We start from the raw sequence: 27,553 nt of genomic DNA on the forward strand, positions 1-27,553 counted from the left end.
TTCAACAGAGGGCTGACTTGTAAGGCAATGCAGGAGACTAAGGGCCCACCCTCCGGGGCCGGAATTACTGGGCCAGAGAAATAGGTAGCCAAGCTCTCCGGGGCCTTCGCAGACCAAAGCTGCCTAAGTTTTCCCCTGTAATGGAGGTCTGGTCTAAAGTCTTACAGCTAAACTCACGAGTCCTTGGCTCTGACAAAAGAGTTCTAAAAGATGACATCTGCCACAAACAATTATATTTAACATTCTGCTAAAAACTTTTTTTGGAGGGCAAGGGTCACATTTTTAAACATATAAAATAGGTAAAATCTTGAAGAACCGAGGGATACACAGCCATTCGGTGCCTGGACTCGGGAGCCAGACTGCTGGCTACTCACGTGTCTACTCTTGCTAGACACATGACCCCGATGTCACTTAAGGTCTGTGTTTTAGTTCCCTCATCTGTTTATTTATTTTGTTTAGTTTTGTTTTAAGTAGGCTGCGTGCCCAGCATGGAGCCCAACACAGGGCTCAAACCCACAGCCCTGGGGTTAAGACCAGAGCTGAGACGGAGAGTCAGATATTTAACCAACTGAGCCACCCCGGGGCCCCTAGTTCCCTCATCTTTAAGAGGAGATGATACTGTCTATCCCACAGAATTGTCATGATGAGGATTAAATGAGCCAATATTTGAAAAAATGCCAAGGGCACCTGGGTGGCTCAGTTGGTTAAGCGACTGCCTTCAGCTCAAGTCATGATCCCGGGGTCCCAGGATTGAGTCCCATATCGGGCTCCCAGCTCCATGGGGAGTCTGCTTCTCCCTTTGACCTCCTCCCCTCTCATGCTCTCTCTCACTCTCTCTCTCTCAAATAAATAAACAAAATCTTAAAGAAAAAATGCCGAGAATACTGCCTGGCACATGGTAAGCACTATTTAAGTGTTTTTAAATAAAATAGAGTATAATTTAACTTTCTTTAAAATATTACTTCCAAAGACTTACCTCTTTGACCTTCACCAAAGAAAAAACGCTCACTGACATTTCCTGAGAGACTTATCTTTGAAACGTTTAAAGCAGAACTTTGATATATGGTGAGTCTAGAAATTTCAAATCAGTCAAGTTTACATCAAGCCTTTAACTGAATTTCAAAGTGAATTGTATAAAAAATAGAAGACCAAAAGAGATTATGAAATGAATACTTTATTAGAGTCATAACACTTATAAAATAAATTTCTTTTCATCATGGAGTAACCAGATTTTAAAACCAACCAACACTTTTTCATCTCTACAGCATGTATAAAGAAATTCTCAAATGTCATAATTTTTGTTCAAGTGCTTTGTCACTCAATTCACAAACCCAGAACACGATTAATCTACAAATGTAGGTATTCACAGTCAGATGAGTTTTAGGCTTGGTTCTTAATGATCTAGAAGCAATCCATTTACAAAAGTGCCACTAAAGCCATTTCATGAAATCATTTAACTTAATGCCACCAAGCATAGGCCTGTTATACTCTGGAAACAAAAATAAAATCTCACAACTAAACCTAGCAGACTAACTTTAAACGATTCCAACTTGAATGAACTATATATCCTTATGGCACATTTATGACTTTGTAATATACAATTCATAATACAGGTTTAAGTGTGTGGTATGAAGCTAGAAAAACCAAGGAAGTCAGGTACTATAGAAAAGATAGGACATGAGTTGAAAGTCTTAGAATGATTTCTTCTTGCCACATATTGAAACACGTCTTTATATCATGAACCAAACTCTGATAAGATTCTCCTTTCTAGGGGATTATTATATAAATACCATCTGCTCACTCAGCATTGATCATGTGACTCATTTGGGATTGTTCTATATTCCATGAAATCTAGTAGCACAATTCAGACATGGCACTCTTAGGGAATGGCTCAGCCAAAAAAAAAAAAAAAAAAGGCAAAGGGCTGAAGGTTTTGAATGGTCAAACCCTTCTTTTCCCAGAGGAAGCGCACCTGGGGCAGGACATAAGTATCTGCTTGGACAGTATGGTGGGATCTGAGACTGAACTCTTACTTGTTCTACCATTCAAGCCATTTTTTGGCACCTCCCACAACCAGGGTCTCTAACAGATGCATTAAGATATTTTCTGTGCAATTCAGCCAGAGACAAGTTTTTAGGATGGCTGTTGTTTTACAACTGATTTCATATATCTGTTACCAATGCAAAACAACAAAGATGTTGGGACTACTATCAAAACACAGTAAGAAGCTTCAACTTTAAATTATATTTAATACTCTATTCAAATTTAACTGAGAAAGTAATGTGAAATCATGAGAAATAAAAAGTTAACTCTTTAGGGAAGCTCTACTTGGTAAAGCCTCATATATCCACACACAAATATTCATATGTTCATGCACAGGACAAACAGCTATATTCCGAAGCATAAATAAACCCAAAGTAAGACATAAGTGGCTAGATACCAGTTCTAGTAGTGGTGAATGGTCTCTGGGGATCTCATTTTAAGGATGCCAGATGAGAGGTTTGCTCAGTTGTTAAGAGACCCTTAGTTTAATTAAGCAACTAGGATTTACTTCACAAATTACTTTTTCCTGTACCCAAGACTCTGCTTGAATTTGCCTGAAAAACTATCCACTACTTCAAGGGTAAGTACTTGACCATTAACACAAAGGCAATGTGATTATTGCATAATGAGGCTAAATATTACATGATTTATCTCATTTTATACCTTTCAGGATCAGTTCAGTAAAATATATAAAATATAACTAAGGTGTTACACCAGAGGTCGGCAAACTATAACCTGCAGCCCACAGGCCAAATCCAGCCTGCTTCCTGTCTTCCTCTATCAAGTTTTATTGGGACACATGCTTACTCATTCATTTGCTATTGCCTATGGCTGCTTCCACAAAGTAACAGCAGGGTTGAATTTTTGCAACAGAGACTGCATGGCCCACAAAGCCTAAAATATTTACCATCTGGACCTTTAGAAAAAAGGGTGCCAATATCTGTTTTATGCTAAAAGACAGAGTTCAGTGGGAAGGCTATTTAAAATGTGGTTTGTTTTTGCTTTTTGTTATTTAAGGAAATTTTCGTTACCTATTAAAATTAAGGTTTAGGTGACTCAGCAATGAAACAAAAGAGATACCCTTTTTTTCATAAGCAGTATCTGTATATTTTATGGCTATAAAGGAAAGTTTTCTTTAAAAAAGAGATGTAAAATTAAAGGTCATTTCTCTGTTTAACATCATAATAACATTAAAATTCCATCCACGAAATGAACCAAAACTTGTTATTTAGATTCTCTCCACATACTAAACAGATTACTTTTGGAATGTTGTTCTCTCTGGACAAAATGGTATCCAAATTGATCAGACATATAAAATAGACAAATGAAACCAACACAGACCATTAGTTTCTAAGGAGTGTTACGGTCGCCATCTTCGTAAAGCCAGACCCAAACTGCAACCATAACAAGCTGTTGTCACAAAGGCAAAAATCTAAGAAAAAGGAAACAAAAACTCATCAGATTTATAACACTGACTTTAAGAAAACACTTATTCTAAAGAATAACTATCTGAACACTGATCAACCTACCTAAAGATACGTACGAAAATAGTTTATAGTCATCTTTTTGATGATCTGTACTACTGTGTTTTACCCCCTCACATCATTAACCCTTCTTTTAAACATTCTGGCCCCCAATAATTTTCTCATTTGTGGAGAGGCTTAGGTTGAACCTTTGTTCTCATGCTGGACTCACTTGTTAAAATACTTCTACAACCCCCGACACGATATTCAAAGTCAGTATGAGGTGTCTATTCATACAGTGATTTCACGGCCAAGAAAAGTACAAGTATCAGAACTTGAGGATGTTTCAAACCCTTCCTGTAACAGTGGAAAATGCCTCAGAAGCAAACAAAGTAAAGCCACAGAAATGAATCAACAGACTGGCATGGGAGATAGTTCTGAAACCTGCACTCAACTCTGAATTACCGCCCTTACTATCTGACAAGGATTTCTTTAGCACCAACTATGAGTACATCAGTACATCTGGTGCAGATAGGCAAAGAGTAGATAGTCTCCTCCTCCTTTGGGAATTCATGAGCCATAGAAAACTGTAAGACAAAGCAATGAAATATGGTAAAACATGATTTAGTGCAGGGATCCTTTACCAGGAAGCTCTAGCTCTGAGAAGGAATATTGGATTCACCTGGGGAACATGGCCATTCTCTAACTGCCATTCTGCAGTTCTCCCCGGCCTGCTCTGCTGGTTGTCTCTTTGACACATCTATAATCTAGACACTGTCTGCTGGATAAGACACGACTTCTGGAATGTATTATTAGTGAAAATGCATTTTCCTCTCTCACATGCATTGAAATTAAAAGTAAAGTAAGGGATTCAATGCCATGTCACAAAAGCATGGCTCATATATTTAGGTAGTATTAAAACTCAGAAATTAGAGATTCAGTTCTGCAGGAGGGTATGGATGAGATGGGGGTTACTGTAGAAAGAAAAGCACATTGAGGTTTACCAAGGCAGTTTCACTTAAGCAGAGAGAGGGGCAAAGTCACAGAAGAGGGTCAGCCAGAACAGAATCAGGCCATGAAGAACACTGAAAACTGGGCTCTTAGGACAAAGGAATGTCAGTGAGAAATTAACGACAGGTACCATCCATAAAGCACTTGAGCCCTCACTACTCTTAAGAAAGTAGGCTCTTAGGGCGACTATAAGTAGACCCATTTGGTACTACTTCAAGGATCTGGGCGGCAATGAGAATACAGCCTACACCACTGAAAAGGAAGGGATGGAAGGAGTGAAGGAAAATCCAATGAGAACTGATGACGCTTGGTAGGAAACAAATCAATTCCAAGTCCCTGAACTTTACTTCACTTCATACCATTGTTAAAACCAGTGGTTTCCTAACTGTGGTCTCTGGATAATAGGGATCCCACGGCAGTGCCTCAGAGATGATGAGGTGGGCAGAGGTGGCTTCAGGAGAAGGACGGAGAAGCGTCAGCCAAGCCCCTTGTCTCCCACTCCAACTAGAGCAGCTGTGCTCTTGCCTTCTGGATTTATTGGGTTTTCAGTAAGATTTCATTAAGTGATAGTCTAATTCATCGTAGACTCAATGAATGAATTTTGACAAATCTGGACAGAGGCTTGGGCAACCTGATGGCTGGAGGTCTTAGAATCATCGCGCTTCCACCCTTCAAAACCCAGACTCTAGACCTGTGCTGTCCAATATGGGAGCCACCAGCCACATGCGGCTATTTAAATTTAAATGTAGTGAATTAAAATTAATGAATTAATGGATTAATTGGTAGCCACCATATTGAATTGTGCATATATGGGATATTTCTATCATTTTAGAAAGTGCTGGTAGAGTTTAATGGCTACATGGGGGAGTCCTGGGCTGTTTACATAGACTACCTACATACAACATACAACAGTATGTACATACATACAACAGTAAAACATCAGGGTCACTAACTTGCCACATAGCCATATTAAATATCAACATGTTCAGGGAATAATTTGGATTTCTGACACTTTCAAAATTATAAAAACAGAAATAATGAAGTATTTCTTCAAATTACCCATGTCAATAAAAAACAATAAACTCACTTAGTATGTGAATTAAGGAGGACGAAAAATTTCAAAAAATTTCCCCATGGAATGCATTTCATCTGTATGTCATCTATTGTCATGGTGGGAATATTCACCCCCCCGTCAGCCCTCTGGATACTCCTTAGGGGCAGGAGCTGTCCGTGGTTCATCCCAGTCCTCAACACCCCACCAATTTCCTCCTTCGTGGTAGGCTCTCCATAAGGACCCACTGAATTAAAATGAATTACAAGCAGGTACTGACCACTGAGAAACACATCTCCCTCATCACGTCTAAAGTTAGAGGAAGTAAAAAGCACAGTGAATTCTTTCTACAAAGTAGGCTCTGTTGTGCCAGGCCAGCCGCAACCAGGGGCTAGTGGTCACCTGCGTCGGGGTCTATAACACTAGGGGTAAAGGCGGAACTTTGCTCATGAGGTTATTAGACAGATACGTAGCTAGTCTATACGGAATCAAATGGCTCCCATTAGAGAAAGCGATGGCTGCCCGAGGTGTTTCTGGGAGACCGTGACCGTGGGGGTGGGGGTGCTGGTCACCTGGACTCATGGACACTCACTGTGGCTGCTACGTTTATGTTATACTGGTTATCGCTCAGGAGCGGCTGCACCGTCACGGTCGTGTTGCAGCGCAGGTCGTGCAGGGATGTGGCTGCTGCTTCCAGGAGAAAGGCTCCAAAGTAGAAGACGAACACTGTAAAATGGTATGCAAAATCCTGAAAGAGGAGGAAAACAAAATAAGACACCTGTAATTAAAAGTAATACTTTTTTATTTTTCTGTTCCTTATTTCAACTCATGAGGTTTAGGTTCAGGAGGGCGAGACCACTTCATCAAACAATCTTCAGCCATGCTCGCAATTTACTCTGGCTGCTTGAACAACGTCGAGCTATTAGGATCCAAATGAAAACCAACGACCCGCTGTAATCAATATACCGATGAACCCAATGTCCTGAATTTTATAATAAAATATATACTTTTATATGCCTTGCTATTATAGTTATTGGATCATAGTCGTATTATTGTAGTATATTATGTAGCTATATAATAATATATATACATACATTTTATAATTAAGTGTTTTATTTCTGAGCAATTATTATTTTCATCCATTAGACTGTCACCCCAAATACTGAAGAATGCAGAAGACTTATGACATCATAACTCAATACCATCTCTCCCTCTATTCTAAAAAAAAGCAAATTATCTATCATATACTTCGACAAAAAGTATAGGAACTCTCAAACAAAACTCACTTGTCATAATGTGATCTCACATGTTGCTGGCATCGGTGAAGCATAACTTTCCTGGAATTTACACCGTCTTAACATGAACTGGTGTTCGTCCACACGTTGCTGTGTATTTTGTCAACAGCTCCCAGATACCTGCTACTTTACATTCATTGTCATTCATCCTTACAATCACCATTTATTAATCCCACTTTATAAACAAGAGATTTTTTTTTTTAATGGAATGATTATTCTAAAGCCATTCAAACATAACCTTTTTGAAAGGAGACCTCAAACCCACTTGGGGCTCTCTGGTTCCAAATTCCACTTTCTCTCTGCTATCAAACTGTCATTGATAACAGCAACATTTCAGAGAAGAACAACACACTGCCTTTGTAAAGGCCCATTCAGCAAACAAAACTGTCAATTGTCCATGAGAATGGTTCTTACTCTGACTAGAATAATAAGGAAAACTAACTCACCGGGAGTGGGAATTCCAAAGGTATGAGCTAAAAATACACTCTACTTCGCACCTCTAATGTAGAAGCTGACTCACCAATGCCTTTAAAAGACTCAAGAACAGTGTGACAGACTGATCGCGCGTCTACTCCATAGCAGAAGCGCCCAGATCCACAGAGCTATGCAACAGATGTTAACGGATGAAGGTCAAAGTCCAAACGTCACTCCTTTTAGGGATTAAAAGTAATAGAGCTGGATCTCAATTAGTAATTAAGATTGGAGAAACATAGGGTTGAGATCACTAGGTGCTCATCTGAATTACTGAGAGGGACCCCTGGAAATGGCTCAGGTGACTTTAGGAGGGGCGGGAGAAGTCCGGTGACAGGGCTGCAACTCAGTGTTGCAATCCAACTCGGCTCATGCCACCCTCCCATCTCTCTGAGCATCAGCCACTGCCATCCGATCAGCTACCCATATCATCCTAGGTCCTAGGTATCCTAAGGTGTTGGAGGAGAAGGACTGAATTCACGGCAACCCTGGCCGGAAAATCACTCTGCAGGCTCCTGGACTTCAGAGTCAGGCAGGCAACGCGCAGTGGGGGCTACGTGTCTTTGTGAAGCAGCTCCCGATGGTCTCCTGGGCCCTTGTGCCGTCTGCAATCCCGTAGGGCACGCAGTCGCTTTGTGAGGAGTCTAGTTAGCTGACGGCTTTGGCTTCGGTGGGTTAGGGTACTGTGTATCCCTCTCAGCAGTCCCCAGCTCGTGGCGGCAGTCGGGACACTGGTGCCTGGCCACTTTTGCCTAATGCAAGACTCTTAAGGCAAAGCCTGGGCCCCTGAGCTTCTCGTTAATTTGGGTGAGACCGTGGATCTACAGCCCACTCTAGCACTTTCCTGCTTTATCCCGTTTCCCTCCCCATCACCCTTTTCTCATTTCCCTCCCCAGACAGGTACTCTCTCTTCCCCTTCCCCTCAAAAAAAGTCTCTTGCAGTTTTTGGAGTTTTTGTTTGTTTGTTTGTTTTAGAGAGAGACAGCAGGAACAGGGGGGACGGACAGAAGGAGGGGGGAGAGAGAGAATTTATGCAGGCTCCGAGCTTAGCCTGGAGTCCAACTTGGGGCTCGATCTGATGATCCCGAGCTGAAATCCTGATCCTGAGCTGAAATCAAGAGTCAGACACTTGACTGCCTGAGCTACCCAGGTGTCCCAAAATCTCTTGCACTTTTAAATTCATCATACAGTCTGCTTCCCAGTGGACCTGAGATGACAGATATGCTCTTTAATATCCTGAACACTCCCTGCTTGGCCATTAACATTACTGTGATTAACATTACACAATGCATCAATTGTGTAATTATTTCTTTTTGTTTTTTAAAGATTTTATTTATTTGAAAGAGAGAGAGCGAGAGAAAGAACATGAGCAGAGGGGAGGGGCAAAGGGAGAGGGAGAGGGAGAAGCAGGCTCCCCGCTGAGCAGGGAGCCTCATACAGAGCTCGATCCCAGGACCCTGAGATCATGACCTGAGCTCAAGGCAGACACTTAACTGACTGAGCCACACAGGTGCCCCTGTGTTATTACTTCTTTACTGACACTATCTGCTACAGCAAACTCTTGAGAGCCACTACAGGCCTATCTCGTTCACCACTGTATTTCTAGGGCCTACCCTAGGACTCGGTATGTATCAGGAGCTCCGTCAAGGTCCCCCGCCCCGGGGAGAGCCACACCCACATTTCTATCTAGCCATCTGGGTGTCTGATTCGGATTCCTGCTACCAGTGGAACGTATGCAAGAAGGTCTTCCGCAGATTTTTGCTCATTGTTTTGGACAATGTAGATCGTTTATAAAAAACCGATGGTTCTTGAAGGTAAGCAGGCCTCAGAGTTGTCTGAAAAGCTTGTTACAGCAGAGACTGCTGTGTCCCAACTTCTCAGTTTCTGATTTGGGATGTCTGGGTGGGACCTGAGAATCTGCTCGTCAAACAAGGTGCCAGGTGCTGCCGCCGTCGCTGGTCGGGGACCACCCTTTGTGAACCACCTGTCCTGAGTCCTTGGCACCTCCCCGTGAGCAGATGGCCCCAGTCCCTTTCCGAGTCTCCTTGGTATTCTCCTCCTCTTCTGTCTTCAGCCAAGCTTCCCGATAGTCACACAGCCCAGAGTGTGGCAAGCTTGTCTTCCCTTTTGCTCAGGTAAACAACCTTAAGCAGAGCATGATTTTTTCTTCTTCTTTTTTCTCCATATTCTCATCTTTAGCCCCTGTTTTGGTCCTCGGGTCAAATTTTTACTAACTAGTTTTACAGAAAGCTACATTGTAAATAGCAGAATCCTGGGTTCCACAACGGCCGCATGAAAAAAGAGCCACGCTGAGCTTATCTTCCTCAACCGTAAAAATGAGAACAGTAATAGTCTCCCATAAGGAACTGTCATAAAGATCAAGTAAGTAAATGAATGTCGGAACAGAAAATACAGTTCGGGACATTCACGGCAGTAAGTGATGCCAACAACAGGCAAACGTATATGACACCTACTTTGGGGAAATAAAGTGCAGCACCGTTGAATTGCATGGGACTTTTTTTGGGGGGGGGTAGCTCTTATTTTTCTAAAATATATCTTTCCTTTATATCCCACCTCTCCAAAAATGGAAAATAAGTATGGGAATTCTTATTTTAAAGTTAGGCAAAATGCTATTTCCTCTCTACAAAACAAACAACAACAACAACACCAAAAAAAAAAAAAAAAAAACCAGAAAAATAATCTCAAAAATCAAAACTTGCTTCTTTCCTCAAATTAGAAAAGGACAAGTTTCTAATATTTGTTATTACATATATTACATACTGTATTTTTATTTCATCAAGCTGGGGAAAAAATTCTGAAGATATCTACTACCACAAACGTTAATCCAACCTCATGCTCAACAAAAAGTGAGAAACCATGAATATTTTAATTAATATCCCACAACAAATACTTTTAGAAAATAAATTCTTCATCAAAATGCATTCCTGTTTCCTTCATGTGCTGTATGCAGGTAACATTAAATTGTTATCACAAATGGAAACAATTATTTTTTGAGCAGTTAAAGTCTAACAATTCCAGAACGCAGCAATTAAAAACGGTTACCATCTGGTGACGATTCCATGTTATGCATGGCTCAGAAATTTTTCTGGCGGAGAAAATGCACGATACATTACAAAACCTACTAAAAGCAACCCTGTGGTCAGAAACGACTGATTACGTGAAAAATCACAAGAGGAGAGAGAGAGAAAAAAAGAGCCTGTTCTAAATATGGCCAGCGTTTAAGTCAGCTCCGTAAAAGCAGGATGAGTTGGCTCTTGGAAAGTGTGGCCACCGTGACAAGGCCGTGCAGAGAACGCCACTGTGCCAAGCGCTGCGTGGGTCTACCGTTTCCTCCCTCAGTGAGAGTGGACGGCCCTGGCTAAAGAACCATGCGATCAGCTCTGCAGGTGACCTCTGCAACACAGTGGTAGGGTCTTTCCAATTTCAGTTGCCATTTTCATTGAGTGGTTTAATTAAAAAAAAAAAAAAGAAAGAAAGAAAAAACAGCACACACTCTAACATTTTATTGTCTGAACAACAAACATAATGTTACAGATGGGGGGAACCACATATTTAGGAAACCCAATGAATTTATAAGGATATTAACGATGTACTCAATACCCAAAATTAGACTCACTATAAATGAAAGGAGAAAAGATGGTATGAACATATGTCTAACAAAACCAGGCAGGATGTTGGGAAAATAGGTACACATTGGTACAGCATGTGCATCAACCATTAGAAGGAAGGCTGGGCAGGGCAGGACCCTGGAGACTCACTACCTTCCCAGGTGGTAACCTTTAGTGGCTGGCCTACAAGGAGGTCCAGGAAGGTCCCCGAGGACAGGACAGGGTAGCAGGGAGCACAGCACTTGGGAAGAGGTAGCAGGTTGAGGCAATGATTATGTATTAACTAGTACTGCAGGCTATACTGGTTCCTGCTGGCCAAATACCATCTTTGGAGCTTAATATTTAAAGAGCCTGGCGGTGCTTACCAACATCAGGTACGGACTGATTCATTCATTCGTGAATATGGGAAAGCCAAGCATTCTGAAAGAGGAGGTTAAGCAATCTATCTGTAACTTAAATAGAGATTTCTGATCTTCATCACTTGACAAATTATTAGAAATATTTTCTCATCATTAATGAGAAAGCAAGGCAAAAACATAGGAACACACTGCATCAGCAACCTATGAAACACCTGTGTGTGTGTGTGTGTGTGTGTGTGTGTGTGTGTGTGTGTATGGGAATAATTTTTCCTTTTTATTTAAATTCCAGTTAGTTAACATACAGTGTAGGATTAGTTTAAAGTGTACAATTTAGTGACTCAAAAGAAGGACTTTCAGTGTCAAGCTGTAAGCCTTGACATATTTAAGGAATTAGGATGATTACGGATCATAAACTACAGATCAGATACAAAGCCGATGAGCACTTCCGAATACATTAATTCCAGGTAGGTACTATTATTACCATTCTACAGATGAAGAAATCAGAAGCCACAGAGGTTCCATACTTTGGCCAAGGCTACACAGTTACTAAACACACCAGACCTCCTTTAGGAGCCCATGCAAGATTGTAACTCTTGCCCCACGCTCCCTCCTTAACTTTGCAGTGAACCTCCTGCACCCAGACTGGCTTTGCGGGCAACCACACCACTAGGCTTCACTGCTGGTAACATCTGGGGTGATGATGGCTCACCTTACACTCTGGAACATTCTTTAATATGCCTAACATCCCTCCTAAAGCTGGTGGATATAATGTGGATATAACGTACCTGAAAAGAACAATACCATCCTGACTAAGGCCTGATTTAAGTTCCTAATCAGCAACTGACTGAAATGGAACAGAGTTTCTTCCCTGAACTCCTTACAAACTTCCTCAGGCGCTGTCCGCCACGGGCCAGAATTCAAGCTCCACTGGCCATTCTGGAATATTCTCAGAGATAGAATAAACTTGTCTTATTCAGCAGAAAGGAGGCCCCCTCTATTACACGGCAAAAGGGAAAGCAAGTTGACTCAATTTAGTGACATCATAGTTTTTAAAATTAGGTTGATTATAAATTCATTTCTTAAAATTAACAATTCTTACTAGTTTAAGACAGGAATTAAAAATAAACAATCCCCTTTTCTAAGTATTTACAGTAGAGAGTATACAGCTACTGGTTTTCTGAAAAGAATGTATGTATTTAATATCTGAAGCAGAAATCGATGGAAAATATCAAGATCTATGTCACAGCGTCCATCTCCCAAAGGCACCTCCTTGATAGTTCAATAACTGTAAAGCAAGTCATTTGTTGCAGGAAATAAAAGAGTCTTTGAGTAAAGGTCATCTAAGTCATAGCGGAGTAACAGAAAGTTTGCTTGGCTCTATCGACAGAAATCTCACCAACTGGGAGCCTGCTTCCCGGGAAGGCAGCCACACCGCGGCACAGCAGACCCAGGGGTCGGACCTTTCCTCTCTCATCAGAGGCAACAGAGAGAACAGGGGACCAGGCATTTCAGGACAGAATAGGATATTTATACGTTTCTTGCATTTTCCTGAAACAGACTTAAAAATCCCTTACCAGGAAGTTCCAGTTGGCATCAATCTGAGTCACCATGCCAGACAGGAACAGGCCCAGGAAGAGGAGGGAAAAGAGAAAAGCCGTCACGGACACGAACATGACCCATCCTTGCAGCAGAGGTAGAGGAACGTTGGAGGAGGCAACCAAGATCCAGACGAGGCCCCCGAACAGCTGCAGGAGGGAAGAAAGACGTCACGGGTGTGAGCAACAGACCTGAACATGCTCCTTCCCCTGCCTCTCACCCTTGGTTTCTCCCCAGCCTGCTGCACACAGTCCCATAACCCCGCTCACCGCCTTTCCTCTGTCCTTGCACGTGCCCGACACCAGCTTCCCTCTGGGGCAAGGCCAGGGCTTCGGCTGACAGGTCAGACGGGGGCCACACCCGTCTCTGCACCTGCCTTCGTGTGGGACTCCCATCCTCAGCCCATGAACAGACACAGAATCCTTTCATTACCTAAAAGTATCTCTGTTTGATGCTGCTGCCTCTCTACTAATTTCCTTTTTGGTCAACCATTTCTCAGACTGCATCTCTGCTTGGTCCCCACCTCCCATCCGTGACCTCTGACTCTTCAAACCACTGGCTTCTGCACTCACCGCTTCTCCGAGAGTTTATCAGCCATGATCAGCCGTAACTTTCTAACCTGTCACTTCCGATGGCCATGTGCCTGCCCTTATCATGCACGAGATTACTGCCTATCTGTAGGATAAGAGCCGCTGCTGCTGTCCAGCGTAGTAAGCACAACCTGCCTAATTTGTTGACACTCCTCTGCGTGCTGGCCATGGGAACAGGTACCTTGGATATTCACAGACCTGACATTCAGTAAGCACCTAGTGCCTGTCAGGCACTGCTCCAGATGCCGGGAATAAAATGGTCTACACGCTACGTTTGGTTTCTGCCATCACAGAATCCACCGCCTCTTACAGGAAAGAGACTATTTTATTTTTTAAAAAGATTTGTTTACTTATTTATTTGGAGAGAGCAAGTGGGAGAAGGGGCAGAGGGAGAGAGAGAGAGAGAATCTCAAGCAGACTCCACACTGAGCGCAGAGCCTGAGGCAGGGCTCGATGTCACGACCCTGAGATCACGACCTGAGCGGAAATCAAGAGGCAGATGCTTAACCAACCTAGCCACCCAGGCACCTCAGGAAAGAGACAATCAAACAAGTGAGTAAAATGCTGCTTCACACATGTCACAACTGGGCAAACAGTGGGCACTGCAGGTCCCCAGATGGAGGGCTCTAAAAACCCAGAGCTGGAAACTCAGCAAACACAGTCGGAAAGCAACAAACCAAGGGACAAAGCTAAGGCGTGTAGCGGCAGGAGGAGAAGGCTGTCCCAGGGCAGGAGGCCAGCCCTGAGAGGACCTGGAAGAGCTGAGGGGCAGGGCTCAGCATGACAGGGACAGCAGGTAGCACGTGGGGCACGGCCGGAGGAGAGAGCGGGAGGCTGAGCTGAAGGGTCGGGCAGGTCCACTCAAGCAGGTGAGCTTCTCCCACAGGCCATGGGAGACCACAGAACCCCTGAGCAGGAACTAGCCTGACCCAGCCTGTATTCAGAAGCTTCTCTCTGGCCAGAGAGGAATGAATGCGGGGCTGAGGGACCACAGAGGAGACCGTTACAGCCACAGAGCACAGCCCAGACTCGGGCAAGGAGCACAGAGGGGAGCGAAAGGATTAGACAGAAACCGAGAAGTGGTGGCAGGTGGTGACTAATCAGATGGGGGACATGACAGCAAAAGAACATATAAGGAAGAAACTCAGATTCCTGGCTTGGGCAACGAGGAGTGAGGGAGAAATCACAGGAGGAGAAACGACGATGTCACAGAGACGGTCAGTTTTATGACCCTAACCGCCACGGTCTCCTCTAACCTACCACTAAAGTCACAGAGGCTACACACCCTTTGCATGGGATCCCAGGCCCCTCATGCTCTAACCTGTCTTTCTCGGCCTTTGTCCCTTCCCACGAAGTCCCTCACATTTCACATTAAAGAAAAAAAAAATCCACAGTCCAAAGACAAAGCACTTTCACTTCCGAGCGGCCTGACATATGCTGGCCCAGAATGTCATTCCCTGCCCACGTGTACTTGAGAAACCACCATTCAGAGCCCATCTTGAAGAGCACATCATCTCAGAAGTCCTTCCCGAGTTCCACCCCGCCCAGGTGCCCGCCCTGTGCCCTGGGCAAGCTCCCTACATGCGTATGTTACACGGATGAGAACCACCGCACGTGGATCGCCTGGCTTCCAGGCCAGCTGCACTAGGAGACACTCCTGGCAACCAGCTACCTTCCAGGCCTCTGCGCGCTAAGCCAGTTACCAGCTGACACAACGATCCCTTCCTATTAGCCAGGCACTCCGCTAGATGCGGCGGTCCAAAAACCTAGGCTGTGCACCCGTGCTGAAGCCACCTCCAGCTGGCCGGTGGGAATCCACCCCAGGCCCTCCCACCCCCCGACACACACACACACACACACACACACACACACACACACACACACACGGAGGTCATATCATAGAAACATGTCCACATGGCATGCAGAAGGCTCTCCAATATTTGTTTTGTAAATAAGCTCCAGGTTTCCAAGAACAGCTGGAACTCTACATATTAAAAACCAATAATCAAGGGGTATCTGAGTAGCTCAATGGGTTAAGCCTCTGCCTTCAGCTCAGGTCATGATCCCAGGGTCCTGGGATCGAGCCCCGCATTGGGCTCTCGGCTCAGAGGGGAGCCTGCTTCCCCCTCTCTCTCCGCCTGCCTCTCTGCCTACTTGTGATCTCTCTCTCTCTGTCAAATAAATAAAACCTTTAAAAAAAATAATCATGGTATCTTGCTTCTTGAGTATCAAGATAATACCGAAATTGCACAAATCTATAAAAGTTAAAATCACAAGTTTTACTAATTCAAGTTTCTAAATGAAGGCCCAGTCGTACAAGCCATTACCACCTTGATAAAGATTTTCAAAAGCATAATACATTGTCACTTGAGTATGATAACAGCAGCACCAATCTAATCAATTTATAATTGTGGTTGTTGGTATATCTGAAGTCCTAATTTCAAATTAAAAAAAAACAATTAAAAAAATTAACAATCAACCCAGAAAGTTTCATGAAATAAGTCTAAATCGTGAATATGAATGCATATTTAAAAAATTTAGCCACAATCTTATTTAGTAGCTATGAAAGAAATAATGTTCCTGGTAAAAGATTCTCTACTCTTTCGTACTGTTTACTAAATATTTGAAGGTGATAAGATCTTCAAATCTTTCCCTTTTCTGACAGCATCATCTTCCTGGTAACCTTTTCTTACTCTCCCACTATAAATAACTTACGCTACTTTAAATATTACTTAAGAAATATGCATTGCTATTAAATATCTATTATTAAAGAGTTGTTTATTGAGAAGCGAGGTGTGAGTACACGGGTAATAAACTGGCCACGTTTCTCAGAGGCAAGCAGACTCCACAGACAGAAAAGCATAATTATAGGACACAGGGATTATGATAACTTGACTCTCTGAGGAAGGGCTATATGATCCTCTGGAATTAAAGAAACATTTCATAAACCCCGACTGGACCTCAAACTGGTTGGCCTCAAATCTCCCACCAGGCACTGTAGAAGAAATACTCAGGGAAAAACGGAAAAAAAAAAAAAAAAAAGCGAGGTTCTGTCTCCAGGAGCTCTAGATTAGGGAGAAATAGACACCATGGAATCTGATTCAGGAGCAGATTGTGGTGAATACTATAAAAAGAGCTCCACACACTGTGCTCTGAGAGACCGGGAGAGGAGAGAAGAAACAGAGTGGGAGGCGGCGAGAGAGAGGGAGGTGGGGAAGTGAGGAAAGCAGGGAAGTCAGGGAGGCAGGGGGACAGGGGAGGCAGGGGGATCAGGGGGACAGGGGAGGCAGGGGACAGGAGGGCGGGAGAGCCAGGGGATGCAGGGGAGGCAGGTTTGGAAGCAGGCTTGCAAGGTAGACAGGATGGATGCTGGATGGACAGCAGGATGCTGATGTGAAACAGTAGAGATGCACCATTCTCGTCATACTCAAAATTAAAGCCCTTGCAACACCTCCAAGGCTTGGGAAGGAAAAGGAAAACTTATACAAAAAGAGAACAGATTGGCCTCCTCACGGGTGGTGTGTGTGTTGCAGGGGAATGGGGCAGGGGAGGGAGGAAGGTGCATGAGTGCCCCTCCCACTCTATCAGCCCCTCCCCAATCCTTCCCTCCACCCCCAACCCACCCTGGGATTCCTGGCTCAGTGAGTCTGTGAGATCCAGGCTAAAGTCCTGCTCCCCGTGGCAGCATTGGGAGAGGCCACAGGGATGGGCTAGAGAACAGAAGGGAGGCCACCAGGGAGACCCGCCTTCCTCACTACAAGACTGTCATGTCGGTACCAGTACAGGGATGACGGGGCTCTGACACAGTCCTTTCTTCTTCACTTCAGGATTTCCTTTTGCCAAAAGCTATCTTTTCTCCCTGGGCTTCCCAAGCTGGCTCCAACTTTAAAAACTGATCCTTTCATAACAGGACCACTGTCCATCTAATTCTGGGTGTTACTAAGCCTAGAGCATTTCCCAGTCTCACTGTAACCATTCGCATCCCGGTTCAGTACAGGCAACTCTGGAGGGAGCCTTGTGTTTTGAGAACAGAAATGGTTAAAATCCGCAGGAGAACAGCTGGTAAAATATCCTAGCAACGGCTGGGTACACACGCTGTGGGGAGGGGCAGAAGGCTTTGTCGGCCCACGTTCTCCCCTCTCAGATCTGAATCCACATTCTGACCTCTTGTCTATCACTGCCTTCCATTCCTTTCCAGTGCCCTAGAAGGTCTGATACTTCCATACCAGACTCTCCCAATGCACCCCATTTTGACATTTCTTTCGGGAAGTAATAAGTTGGGGCTCATGCCTCTGGACCCCAAGCTCTACCAAGGAAAAGGAGCGGATTTCCAGGTATGTTGCAAAAGGCCAACGTTTCCTAGAAGTAGGTGTCCGCCTTCCCCTGGAACTCAGTTCCCCCCTTACCCTCTGAGCTGCGACTCAGGTGATCCTGGCAGATGCCTTGAGTGTTCACGTGTGCGCTGGGCTGCAATTACTCAATCGCCATACAGTCCGAAAACCCCAGCCCTCCTTGGTGGCAGACCATCTGCGTGTCGCTTTAGCTCGGCTTCTGCAGCCCGCAAGGGTGTGACTGCCATGCAGCCTTCCCTTAAGCAAGCCGTGGAAGTTCTCCTCTACACATCACACTGAACTGCACCCTCCAAGTTGGACTTAAAACTAGGTAAACACGCCAGTGCCTACCCTGACCTATTTTTAGTCAGTGTTTGGAATGAGAACAGGCAAAGGTAAATGAATCTGAAGGTACGAAGGACTGGTTAGACTACCCCTAAGGAGAAATACTTCATTATTTAGAGCTTCCTGTGTATGACATATAACCCTTTCTTTCTGATTTTCCTGCTATTTATAGATCGAGCATTTCACCACTGTAGCAGTGATGAACCAAGCAGCAGCCTAGAGGGGGAAAAAACCGACTCTTCTTCTGGTTTATAGAGTTAGCTTGAGTGAGAGGTTGAAGCTGATAAGGGTAAGAGAAGTATCAGCTAGCATTTATCAAATGCTTATGCCCCAAGAACTGCTCTAAAGGTTTCATTTGTACCAATTTAATCCACACAAGCTCTGAGACATGATTACCATTTCATTCCCATTTTACAGATAAGTCGAAGTAGACAGCCTTTAGTAACTTGCCCTAAGTTACACAGTTAATAACTGTTGGAAATGGGACTTGACCTTGGCAACTGGCTTCCAGAGCCCATGTTCTTGACACTATGCTATTGTGACTCCCTCAAAGATTAGTGTTCCTTCTAGAGCAGGGTTTTCTATCCTTCTGTTGTGGACTGGCTTGCTAGAGGTGGGAGGGTTGATTCCCTACCAATCGGGTAGTTAATTGCATTTTTCTGAGGACACAACTTTCATCAGAATCTCAGAGCCATTTGTGTCCTTCCCAAAGTTCAGAATATCCTATCTTCTTGGTGACCTCTCCTATTGTAATAAATGCTGGCTTACTGGGTATCTGCAAATGAAACAACATGGTTAAAGAATGTTTAATGTGTTCAGACCATCATCTAATGAATAGATTACCTACTATTAGCTCTTTATACACAATCTGTAGTCCAAGTTTGCTTGCTTGTTTTTTTAAAGAGTTTACTGATTCATTTGAGAGGAAGACAGAGCAGAGAGAGAGAGAGCAGGTGTGTGCACACAAACAGCGGGGAGACGGAGAAGCAGACTTTCCAGTGAGCAGGGAATCCCATGCAGAGCTAAAGGCAGATGCTTAACCGACTGAGCCACCCAGGCTCACTGGGTGAGCCACCGACTGAGCACCCTCCAAGACTTTTTAAACTGGGCACATACTTCAGTCAACATGTACCACTTAGAGAAGTGCTTCCAAGGTAGCCCATACATGTGTAAATTCAGTCATGGCGTGACAGTAGTGAAGTGTAACCATACTGAGAACACTGCTGCTATCTCTCCAAGGCCCCCTTCTTCCCAGCGCCACAACTTTTCCAGCTCCCCTAACCTGGTGCTCCAGCCGCTCATCCCTTATCCCCTGCACACGAGTCCATCACACTGGTCCATGCTTCTGCCTAGCATGGGCCACCTACATTTTCTCTGGATACCTAAACGCTGGTAGCAGGTCTTCCAGAAAGACTTCCCTGGCTGGATGCCACCCCTCGGTGCTTCCGTGCTTACTGATTGCTTGTCTCTTCTGTGGCACTTACAACTACTGGTTTGAAATCACGGTGCATCTGGCTGTTTGGCCCACTGGATTATGAGGTCACAGTCAGCAGCATTGCCTCAAGCATCTCTCTATGCTCAGAGCCCACGACAATGCTTTGTCCAGAAGAGGTTCAGCTACATTCCCTTCGAGATGAATGAAAACCCACTAGTGTGTGTCATGAACGGTTCTAGAAGAAAATACAGAAGGACAGCTTGAGATGCTCAGAACACACAGCTGTCTGGAGCCGAGCTCATTCCCTGGTACATGGTGGGTGTTTGAAAACAAGCATGAAGATCAGTGAAGCAAGAACACATACTTCTCAATTTTTAAGTTATTACTGGCAACACCCACCACCCTGTAAGAGAACTCAGGAGGCGGGGATGGAAAGTTATGGGGAAGTTGGCAGCTTTTGCCAGTCTAGCTCATGACACCCCATTTTCAATCTTCTTTGGACCCCAAATGTGTTCAGTTCACCTCTTCTACTGCAATTCCTGCTGGAACTCTTGACCGGGGTAGTGGTTGTTTTGGGGCTCACACGCCCTCCTCCTGCTCCCTCCATCCATCCCCATCTGCCCTCTCCCCATGCGGTCGGACTTCCATCCAAACTGGTCCTGGTCCTGGACTAGCCCTGGTAAGTACAGCTGGCAAGGTGCGTTTGTTTTAAATCAGAGAAAGGAAAACAAGACAAGTTCTGGGAAACAAGAAATAACAGACCTAGAAGAGGCCTCTGTGCAAAACAGACTAATGCAAAAGAAGTTTCACTTTTTAGACTTAACATCTGAAAGTTTAATAAAAATGTGTCTGAGGATGCTTAAAGAATTTGGTACTACGGTTCTGTTTTGTTTTGTTTTCCTCTCCATCCAACCCAAACTTCCATTTTGGTCTCTTAAATAGTTGGTGCTAATGTTAAACTGGAAAGCACATCTCATAGGGGAGAAATATGTTCTGGTCCCTTTTTATTCTTACTTATCAAAGCCTTTGATTTTTTAAAAATCTTCTTTTCATGTTTGTGGGTAACTACTTATCACCGAGGTTAAAAATGTCCATGCAGACCACTGCCTTGACATCAGCAGGAACCTTACAAATTGACTCTTTTCCTCTTTTTGATCTCCCTCCTTCTGGAAGCTATTATACAAAAGTTAAGAATGTCATATATGGTGACTCTTTCATATAAAAGAGAACATAGGAAATTCAGATCAGACTGCAGATTCCTGGAAAAGAATCATGACATTTTAAAAAGTTGCTTGGGACATCAACCCCCAAGCTGCCCTTCTCTGCTCCAGCCAGTTTCTCTAGAATATTTTCACATGCTGTCCAGTTTGTCCTGCTGACCCAACAGCATCTGTCAGGTGCCGCACGTGCAGATTCAGTGTACGCTAGCCTCGTTCCCACCCTTTGTCATTACACAGTCTTCCCTATTCAGACACATCAACTCAAATATGTCATGTTCAGGACTCTTACCACCAGCTACTATGTTTCTACAGGGTTCTGCAAAACCAATCTCCTCTCCTTGACCTTTTCATTTGGAGCTCGAGGTCAAGACATTCAGGAACCTGATTCCAAGTGTTCCGTATTGCCATTCTTCATGTTCCGTACAGGGCTGCCAGTCAGGGGCAAACGACTACCGAAAATAATGTTTTGGCAGCGGCATCAGTTTATTTTCTCGTACGAAATGTTAAGGACTCTTTACCCATGGCTGGAGATTTTTAACCCAGAGGTAAAGGGAAAATCTTGCTTATAGAATTAAAACCCTTTTAGAGAGGAGCACCTATCCTGGAAGAGCCCCGCTTCACCACTGCGAACACACAGTGTCCCTGTGCAACTCGAATCTATTTTCTGGGCAAGAAAAGGAAACTCTGTACATCTGACCATTCATATGTTAGCCCAGTGTCAAAGCTCTGGGCTGAAAATAACCTGAAATCCCTTCCACAGATTGCTCTGCATGACTGCACATGCCTGCCTCCGAGCCCCTCCCATCCTCCCCATCATCCGCTCATTAACATTTGTTTTCCTGGCATAATTCCTCAGAGTGACATCTTATATTTAAGCCTGGTCTAGCATCATTTCAGGACAAGCCACACTTTGCGTACTTGGTTGCCCTTCCAAACGTCAGATCTGTCTCTCCCCTTCTCTACTTCTTTCATTTGTCAAGTTGTCATTATCCCTCATTCAAACCACTGACACAAGCCCCGGAGCTGATCTCTCTGCTTTCCATCTGTTTTATAACCAAGCCTCATTCCACAAAGATCTCTAAAACACAAGTACAGTCGCGTTTGCCCCCGTCGGTCAGCAGCTCCCCATCCTGTGCCCTGGCCGATTGTTTCCCAGCACATCACAACTCGAGCCCTACCTGCTCGTTCTCCTTCTGCCTCCTTCCCACAAGCTCTGTAAAAAAACAAAACTAACTAACAACTGCTAGAACCCTCATGCCACGGTCTGTCTCGTCTCGAGGGTTTACACATGCCCTCGTTTCTATCTGGAATTTTCTTCCCCACTTTTTCGGTCTATTGAATTCGTCCATTCATTATTTAAGACTAAACTCAAATGTCACTATTCTGTTCAAGCTGTCTATTCTGGGCTCCTCAGTGGCCAGAGATGCTGTACCCTGTTTTTCTTTTTCTTTTTTAAGATTTTATTTATTTGAGGAGAGAGAAAGTGCTCGTGTGCCAATGAGCACCACTGGGGAGAGAGGGGCAGAGGGAGAAGCAGAGTCCCTGCTGAGTGGGGAGCCCGAAGCTGGGCTCAGTCCCAGGACCCAGAGATCATGACCTGAACTGAAGTCAGATGCTTAATGGACTGAGCCACCCAAGTGCCCCTCTACCCTGTTTTTCAATAGTCCTTTTCAGGAACTAATTTTACCACTTCAAACACAGCACTGTAATTCTTTCTTGACTTTATACTTCAGTATATAGGAATCACTTAAGGGTAGGAGCTAGCCTGTTTCCAGGGCATAGAATAAGGCCTGATGCACAGCATATTCTTAATTATTTCTTGAAAGACTGAAAATTACTCAGACATCCGCAACACTGCAGGCTGAAGCATGTGAGTAAGAGTCCTAGAACAGGGATGCCTGGGTGGCTCAGTGGGATAAGCCACTGCCTTCGGCTCAGCTCATGATCCTGGGGTCCTGGGATCGAGTCCCGAATCGGGCTCCTTGCTCGGCGGGGAGCCTGCCTCTCTCTCCGTCTCTGCCTGCCTCTCTGCCTGCTTGTGTGCTTTCTCTCTCTCTTTCTGACAAATAAATAAATAAATAAAATCTTAAAAAAAAAAAAAGAGTCCTAGACTATCTCCCATAAAGAAAAATGCTAATAAATATCTTGGGGAACATGGGCCGTTTCTCAAACACCAAAACCATGAAACACACTGAATTCAATATATTGACCTTTATTCCTTTCCATGTTTAATACTGTTACATCTAATCTTTTTTTTTTTCTTTGTGCATTATACAAGATAAGTTGAGGACAGGGACCTGAAGTATCTTATACAGCCCAATAGTACAGCTGCTCCAGGGTCATTTTCTTATGAATAGACCTGCCCGGAAAACACTTTAGCTCCAGCTCACTCTCCATATTTTCATCTTCCTTGAATGGTAGTTATTTTTAAAGATTTTTTATTTATTTATTTATTTGACAGAGAGAGATCACAAGTAGACAGGCAGGCAGAGAGAGAGAGAGAGGGAAGCAGGCTCGCTGCTGAGCAGAGAGCCCGATGCGGGACTCGATCCCAGGACCCTGAGATCATGACCTGAGCTGAAGGCAGCGGCTTAACCCACTGAGCCACCCAGGCGCCCCGAATGGTAGTTATTTTTATGCATACCATCTCAACTAGGTTGTATGCTCTTCCAGGTGAAGAAGAGTTAAGCATCTTTTTGTCCTGGAAGAGTGCCTTGCACACAGTAGGTATTCAATACATACCTGACAAATGGCTTAGAAAACATGAATTCAGGAAAACATGAGAGAATTTGAAAATGAAACTTTGAGGGTGATGTTTTCCCTCATTGCAAAAATAACTTAGCATTAAGCTCTTCGTGGCAAGTGTAGCTCGGTGCAAAAACTGAGGGGCTGACAATCTAACTATCTGGAAATGGGACACACCTATCCCGGAAAAAGCATGCCCTGTGTGTGGTTGCAATATTCTCTACCTACAGAGCCAGTGCTATAAATGGCCTTACCTGGTGCTGCCGGGGGGGGGGGGGGGGGGGGGGGGGGGGGGGGGAGGGGGCGGCGCTGTTTGCATCTTTTGAATGACCTCTTAACAAATGGCTTATACTTGAGAGATTATGAATGGGCATAAGGGGGATTGAGATTGAATTCTTCGTGTAAAATTCGAAAGAAATTACACTGAAGTATAGTTGACATATAATGGTATATTAGTTTCAGGCGTACGACATAGGGACTCAACAATTCTACACATCATTCAGTGCTCACCACGGTAATTATGCCCACCATCTGTGAGACTGAATTTTCTGAGCAAGTTTGATCTCTGCTCTCTTAGGGCGTATAATCCAATATCTCTAAGCTGTGTGGAAGGGGAAGGGCCAAGAAGGAGCTCTAGTTTAGCTCACAATGAGGTCTGTGTTTCTCTGAGGTCACCAGTTTCATTGGATGATTTCGGTTATTTTACTTTTGCGGGGGTGGGTTGGGGAGAAGGGAGGATGATATTCAAGTAAAAGAGGCAAGGGAGACCTAGATTTTAACCATCACATATGTTTGGCCATAATAAGGGAAAAGTAAACTGACAAAGCTTTTGGAAGTGATGCTATTCTACGTAGGTAAGGGTCCCAGACTTGTTTCTGCGGTAAGAAGCCAGACGACATGAAGAGACAAGAGGAAAGTCTGGCTATTTCTGGGCGCCTGGGTCCCTGTTTGAATGGGGAGGGGTAGAAGCTCTTGCACAGGGAGAAAATTCATATTTGCATGAGAGCTGTCTGTCCATGGCCCTGATAAAGCACGCTCTTGGTGGTTCCCAGCCATGACTGTACCCCAGAATCTCTAGGGAGCTTTTAGAAGAACCTGGCTGACTCTGGGCAACCCCCCCACCCCAACCCCAGAGATTCCAATTTAATTAGCCTGGGCCAGTCACCATATTTTTAAAAGCTTCCCAAGTAATTAAGTAAAGCAGAGCGGAGAACTAACTACTCAGCCCCATAAAGAAATACGGGGGCAGGGGAGGGGAAACACAATAGAATAAATCACTTCCACTTTTTCCCATCAGCATTAGGCAACGTTTCCAAAAGTGTGATAAGACGATAGATGATCCCTGAGACAGGATTTGATTCGACGGCACACGGAGAAGCCGTCTCTGTATATATGTTTCATATATACATACAGATACCCTTACCTATCTTTACATATATACATACATGTGTAAATATATATCTTTGAGTAAATATTAGAAAAATGCCCTCAGTATATCAAAGTTGAGGACTCATGTGTATTATTGTTTAGGATGAGGCTTAAAGTAGGTGCTAAAGTTCAGGAAGGGAATTGAAGTGAACATTCTGTAAATTCTAGAACAGGTGGAATGCGGATTTGGCAAAAACTTGCAAAAGAGGTGTGCAAACAACTGGAGTTTGAGAAACACGGCACTGAAGCAGCCCAGAACTTACACAAGCTTTCTCCCCAGATCCTACCGTTCCGAGCGCATCTCCCCCACACCCAGCAGAGCCCGGGCCCAGCGCCATCCTCTCCCCACTCTTCTCACATAGATGCCTGTGCCTCATCCCAAGTACTCAGATGCTTCTGAACTGGGCTCAGACTCAAACCAGCCTCTTCCAGCCTCACCATCACGATCCGATTACTGATGGCATAGCCTGTAACTCCCTTGTCTCCTTTTTCAGATTCAAATCTGAGCTAAACTTAACTTAGCACGCCTTAGCCACCTTAGCATAATAGGGCAGAAAACCAATGCTCACAAGGCGTTCCAGCCCCAGGAGCACAAAAGTGAAACTGAAGCGACCAAATCCAGGTTATGCAAACTCAAAGGAACAGGTGAGGGAAGGGAGATGAAAACTCCTGACCCACCAAACAACATCAGCCTCCAGGAAGGGCAGAGCCCTGCGCTCTGGATTTGCCTTTCTCAGGCAATGATGCAACCGTGAGTTGCCCAATTTATGTTTGCACATTTCCCCTGGTCCACGATGAGTTCCAAAAGCTTCCAACTCCATAAAATTGCCTTTAAAAAGTTTAAGTCTCTAGCCCAATTAAGGTTGTCGGTCAGGCCAGGTGACCTCACCTTCACCTAGACCCAAGAAAGTGTGCTGAGAAGGTGTGGAGGGGCACAGGTCCACCAGAAGCCAGAAGGGGCAAAGGTGAGCAGCGAGGAACTTGACAGCCACGTTTCCTCTGCCGCTCTCGCACCCACTGCATTAGAAACTGCCAAGGGCATGGTTCATACTTGACCCTTTTCCCTGCCCTGCCTCCTAAACCCTGCTCCTCTCCCCAATCCAAAGGGCACTAATAATGGCAAGGGGGCGGGGCGGGGAGCCCAGGTCTTAAGCCCGCCTTCTCTTCCTGGTACCTCCCGCCTCGGCTTTTCACATCGTGGCTGCCTCCAGGTCACTCAATCACCGGCTGGCTACACCTTTGCACCACCCAACAAAATGGCAGGTTAGCAACAGGCGAGGCCCAGAGCGCCTGCTCTAGCTCTAGCCAAGCGCGGCCCCTGGCCAAGCCGCCGGGGGTCTCCCGCAGTGCCCCAAGCCGAAACACCCTTCCCCTCTGAAAGTCCCCAATCCCGGGCCCCGCCGAGCTGTCTGCTCGCTCTCTAGGGGCGATTTCTGTCGCCAGCGGGGGAGCAGGTACCAGCGTAACAGGTGCCAGGCGAGTGGGCCCAGGATCGGGCTGCGCCAGGCAGGGAGAGGGCAGAACCCAGGAGGGGCGCAGGTAAAGGCCACGTCGGAGGGAAGGGAGCTGGGGCGCGCGCAGAGGGAGACAGCCCCGGGAGCAAGGATGCCGCTACCCTTCCTCGCTCCCCCCCGGCGCGACCGTCACCGAGGCTGCCCCACTTACGATCTCCAGGCAGACGAAGGCACCCGAGTAGGTCCGCAGGATGTCCGGACCGGCGGGCAGAGTGATCCGGGGCGCCGGGAAGGACACGGCGGGGTTCGGGGGCGGCGGGACAGGCGCTCCACCGGCCGACATGCTGCCGCTGCCGCTCTGCGTCTCCGCGAGCCGCCGCCTCCCTCCGCCCGCCTCGGCCGCCCGGGCTCCCGCCGCCGCCGCCGCCGCCGCCGCTCGGGTCCGCGGGGTCCGGGCGCGCCGCGCGGGAGGGGGCGTGGCCGCGCTGCCTCGAGCCGCGCGGGGCCCCGCCCTGTCACATGGGCCCAGGTGAGCACGCCACGGCCACCCAGCCGGCGCCCGTCACGTGCACAGGTGCAGCGGCCACCTGGCTCGGTCCTTTCTGCTCCGCTCCGCGCGCGCCCCTCGCGGGCCAGCGCCCCGCTCTTTATTTGTTTCTTATATCCCGCTTCTTAGTTTCCACCTGCGCTTCCCCCAGCCCCCAGTCTCACAACTACCCTACCCCACTTTTCTCAACTTAACTACCACACAGCTTTTGAAGTTGTGACCCAGAAGGTAAAATCAAGGTCACCAGTCACACCTAACAAGTGGAGCGGATCTGCCTGAAATGGGACTCTAGTAGGATTTTTTTTTTAAATACCACTAGGACAGAATCAGATGGCTCAGCCCCAGTGGCGGTGGACGCTGGACAGGTAACTGGCTCCTTTGTGCGCCGGTGGTGTGCTCATCTGTGAAATGGGGGCACGGGTGTTTACCCCCTGTGATTGCCCAGATGACATTAACATGGAGAGAGCTTAGCGCCTGGTCAGCGCCCCTTTAATGGCAGCTGATATGATGACTGCTATTTTTTTGAGTTTTTACGCATAC

General features: G+C 45.4%; 1 protein-coding gene across 1 annotated transcript; it reads right to left on the reverse strand.

The window, feature by feature from the left end:
- Positions 1-1,158: 1,158 nt before the first annotated feature.
- Positions 1,159-26,927, reverse strand: MAL2 (mal, T cell differentiation protein 2). The gene is made up of 4 exons (XM_046024460.1): positions 26,678-26,927; positions 12,897-13,067; positions 6,161-6,316; positions 1,159-3,475 (listed from the first exon to the last, which is right to left on the reverse strand). Exons 1-4 carry the CDS (start codon positions 26,807-26,809, stop codon positions 3,404-3,406), a joined length of 531 nt encoding a protein of 176 aa, XP_045880416.1. The 5' UTR covers positions 26,810-26,927; the 3' UTR covers positions 1,159-3,403.
- Positions 26,928-27,553: the final 626 nt, after the last annotated feature.

This window comes from Meles meles, chromosome 1 (assembly GCF_922984935.1).
Source record: "Meles meles chromosome 1, mMelMel3.1 paternal haplotype, whole genome shotgun sequence".
Taxonomy (NCBI): domain Eukaryota; kingdom Metazoa; phylum Chordata; class Mammalia; order Carnivora; family Mustelidae; genus Meles; species Meles meles.

Coding starts and splice junctions, on each gene's coding strand:
- MAL2 (XM_046024460.1), bottom strand. CDS start 26,809: ATGTCGGCCGGTGGAGCGCCTGTCCCGCCGCCCCCGAACCCCGCCGTG. Junction 6,317..12,896: donor ATGCCAACTGGAACTTCCTG/GTAAGGGATTTT, acceptor CTCCTCTTTCAG/GATTTTGCATACCATTTTAC. Junction 3,476..6,160: donor ACATAAACGTAGCAGCCACA/GTGAGTGTCCAT, acceptor CCTTTTTCTTAG/ATTTTTGCCTTTGTGACAAC.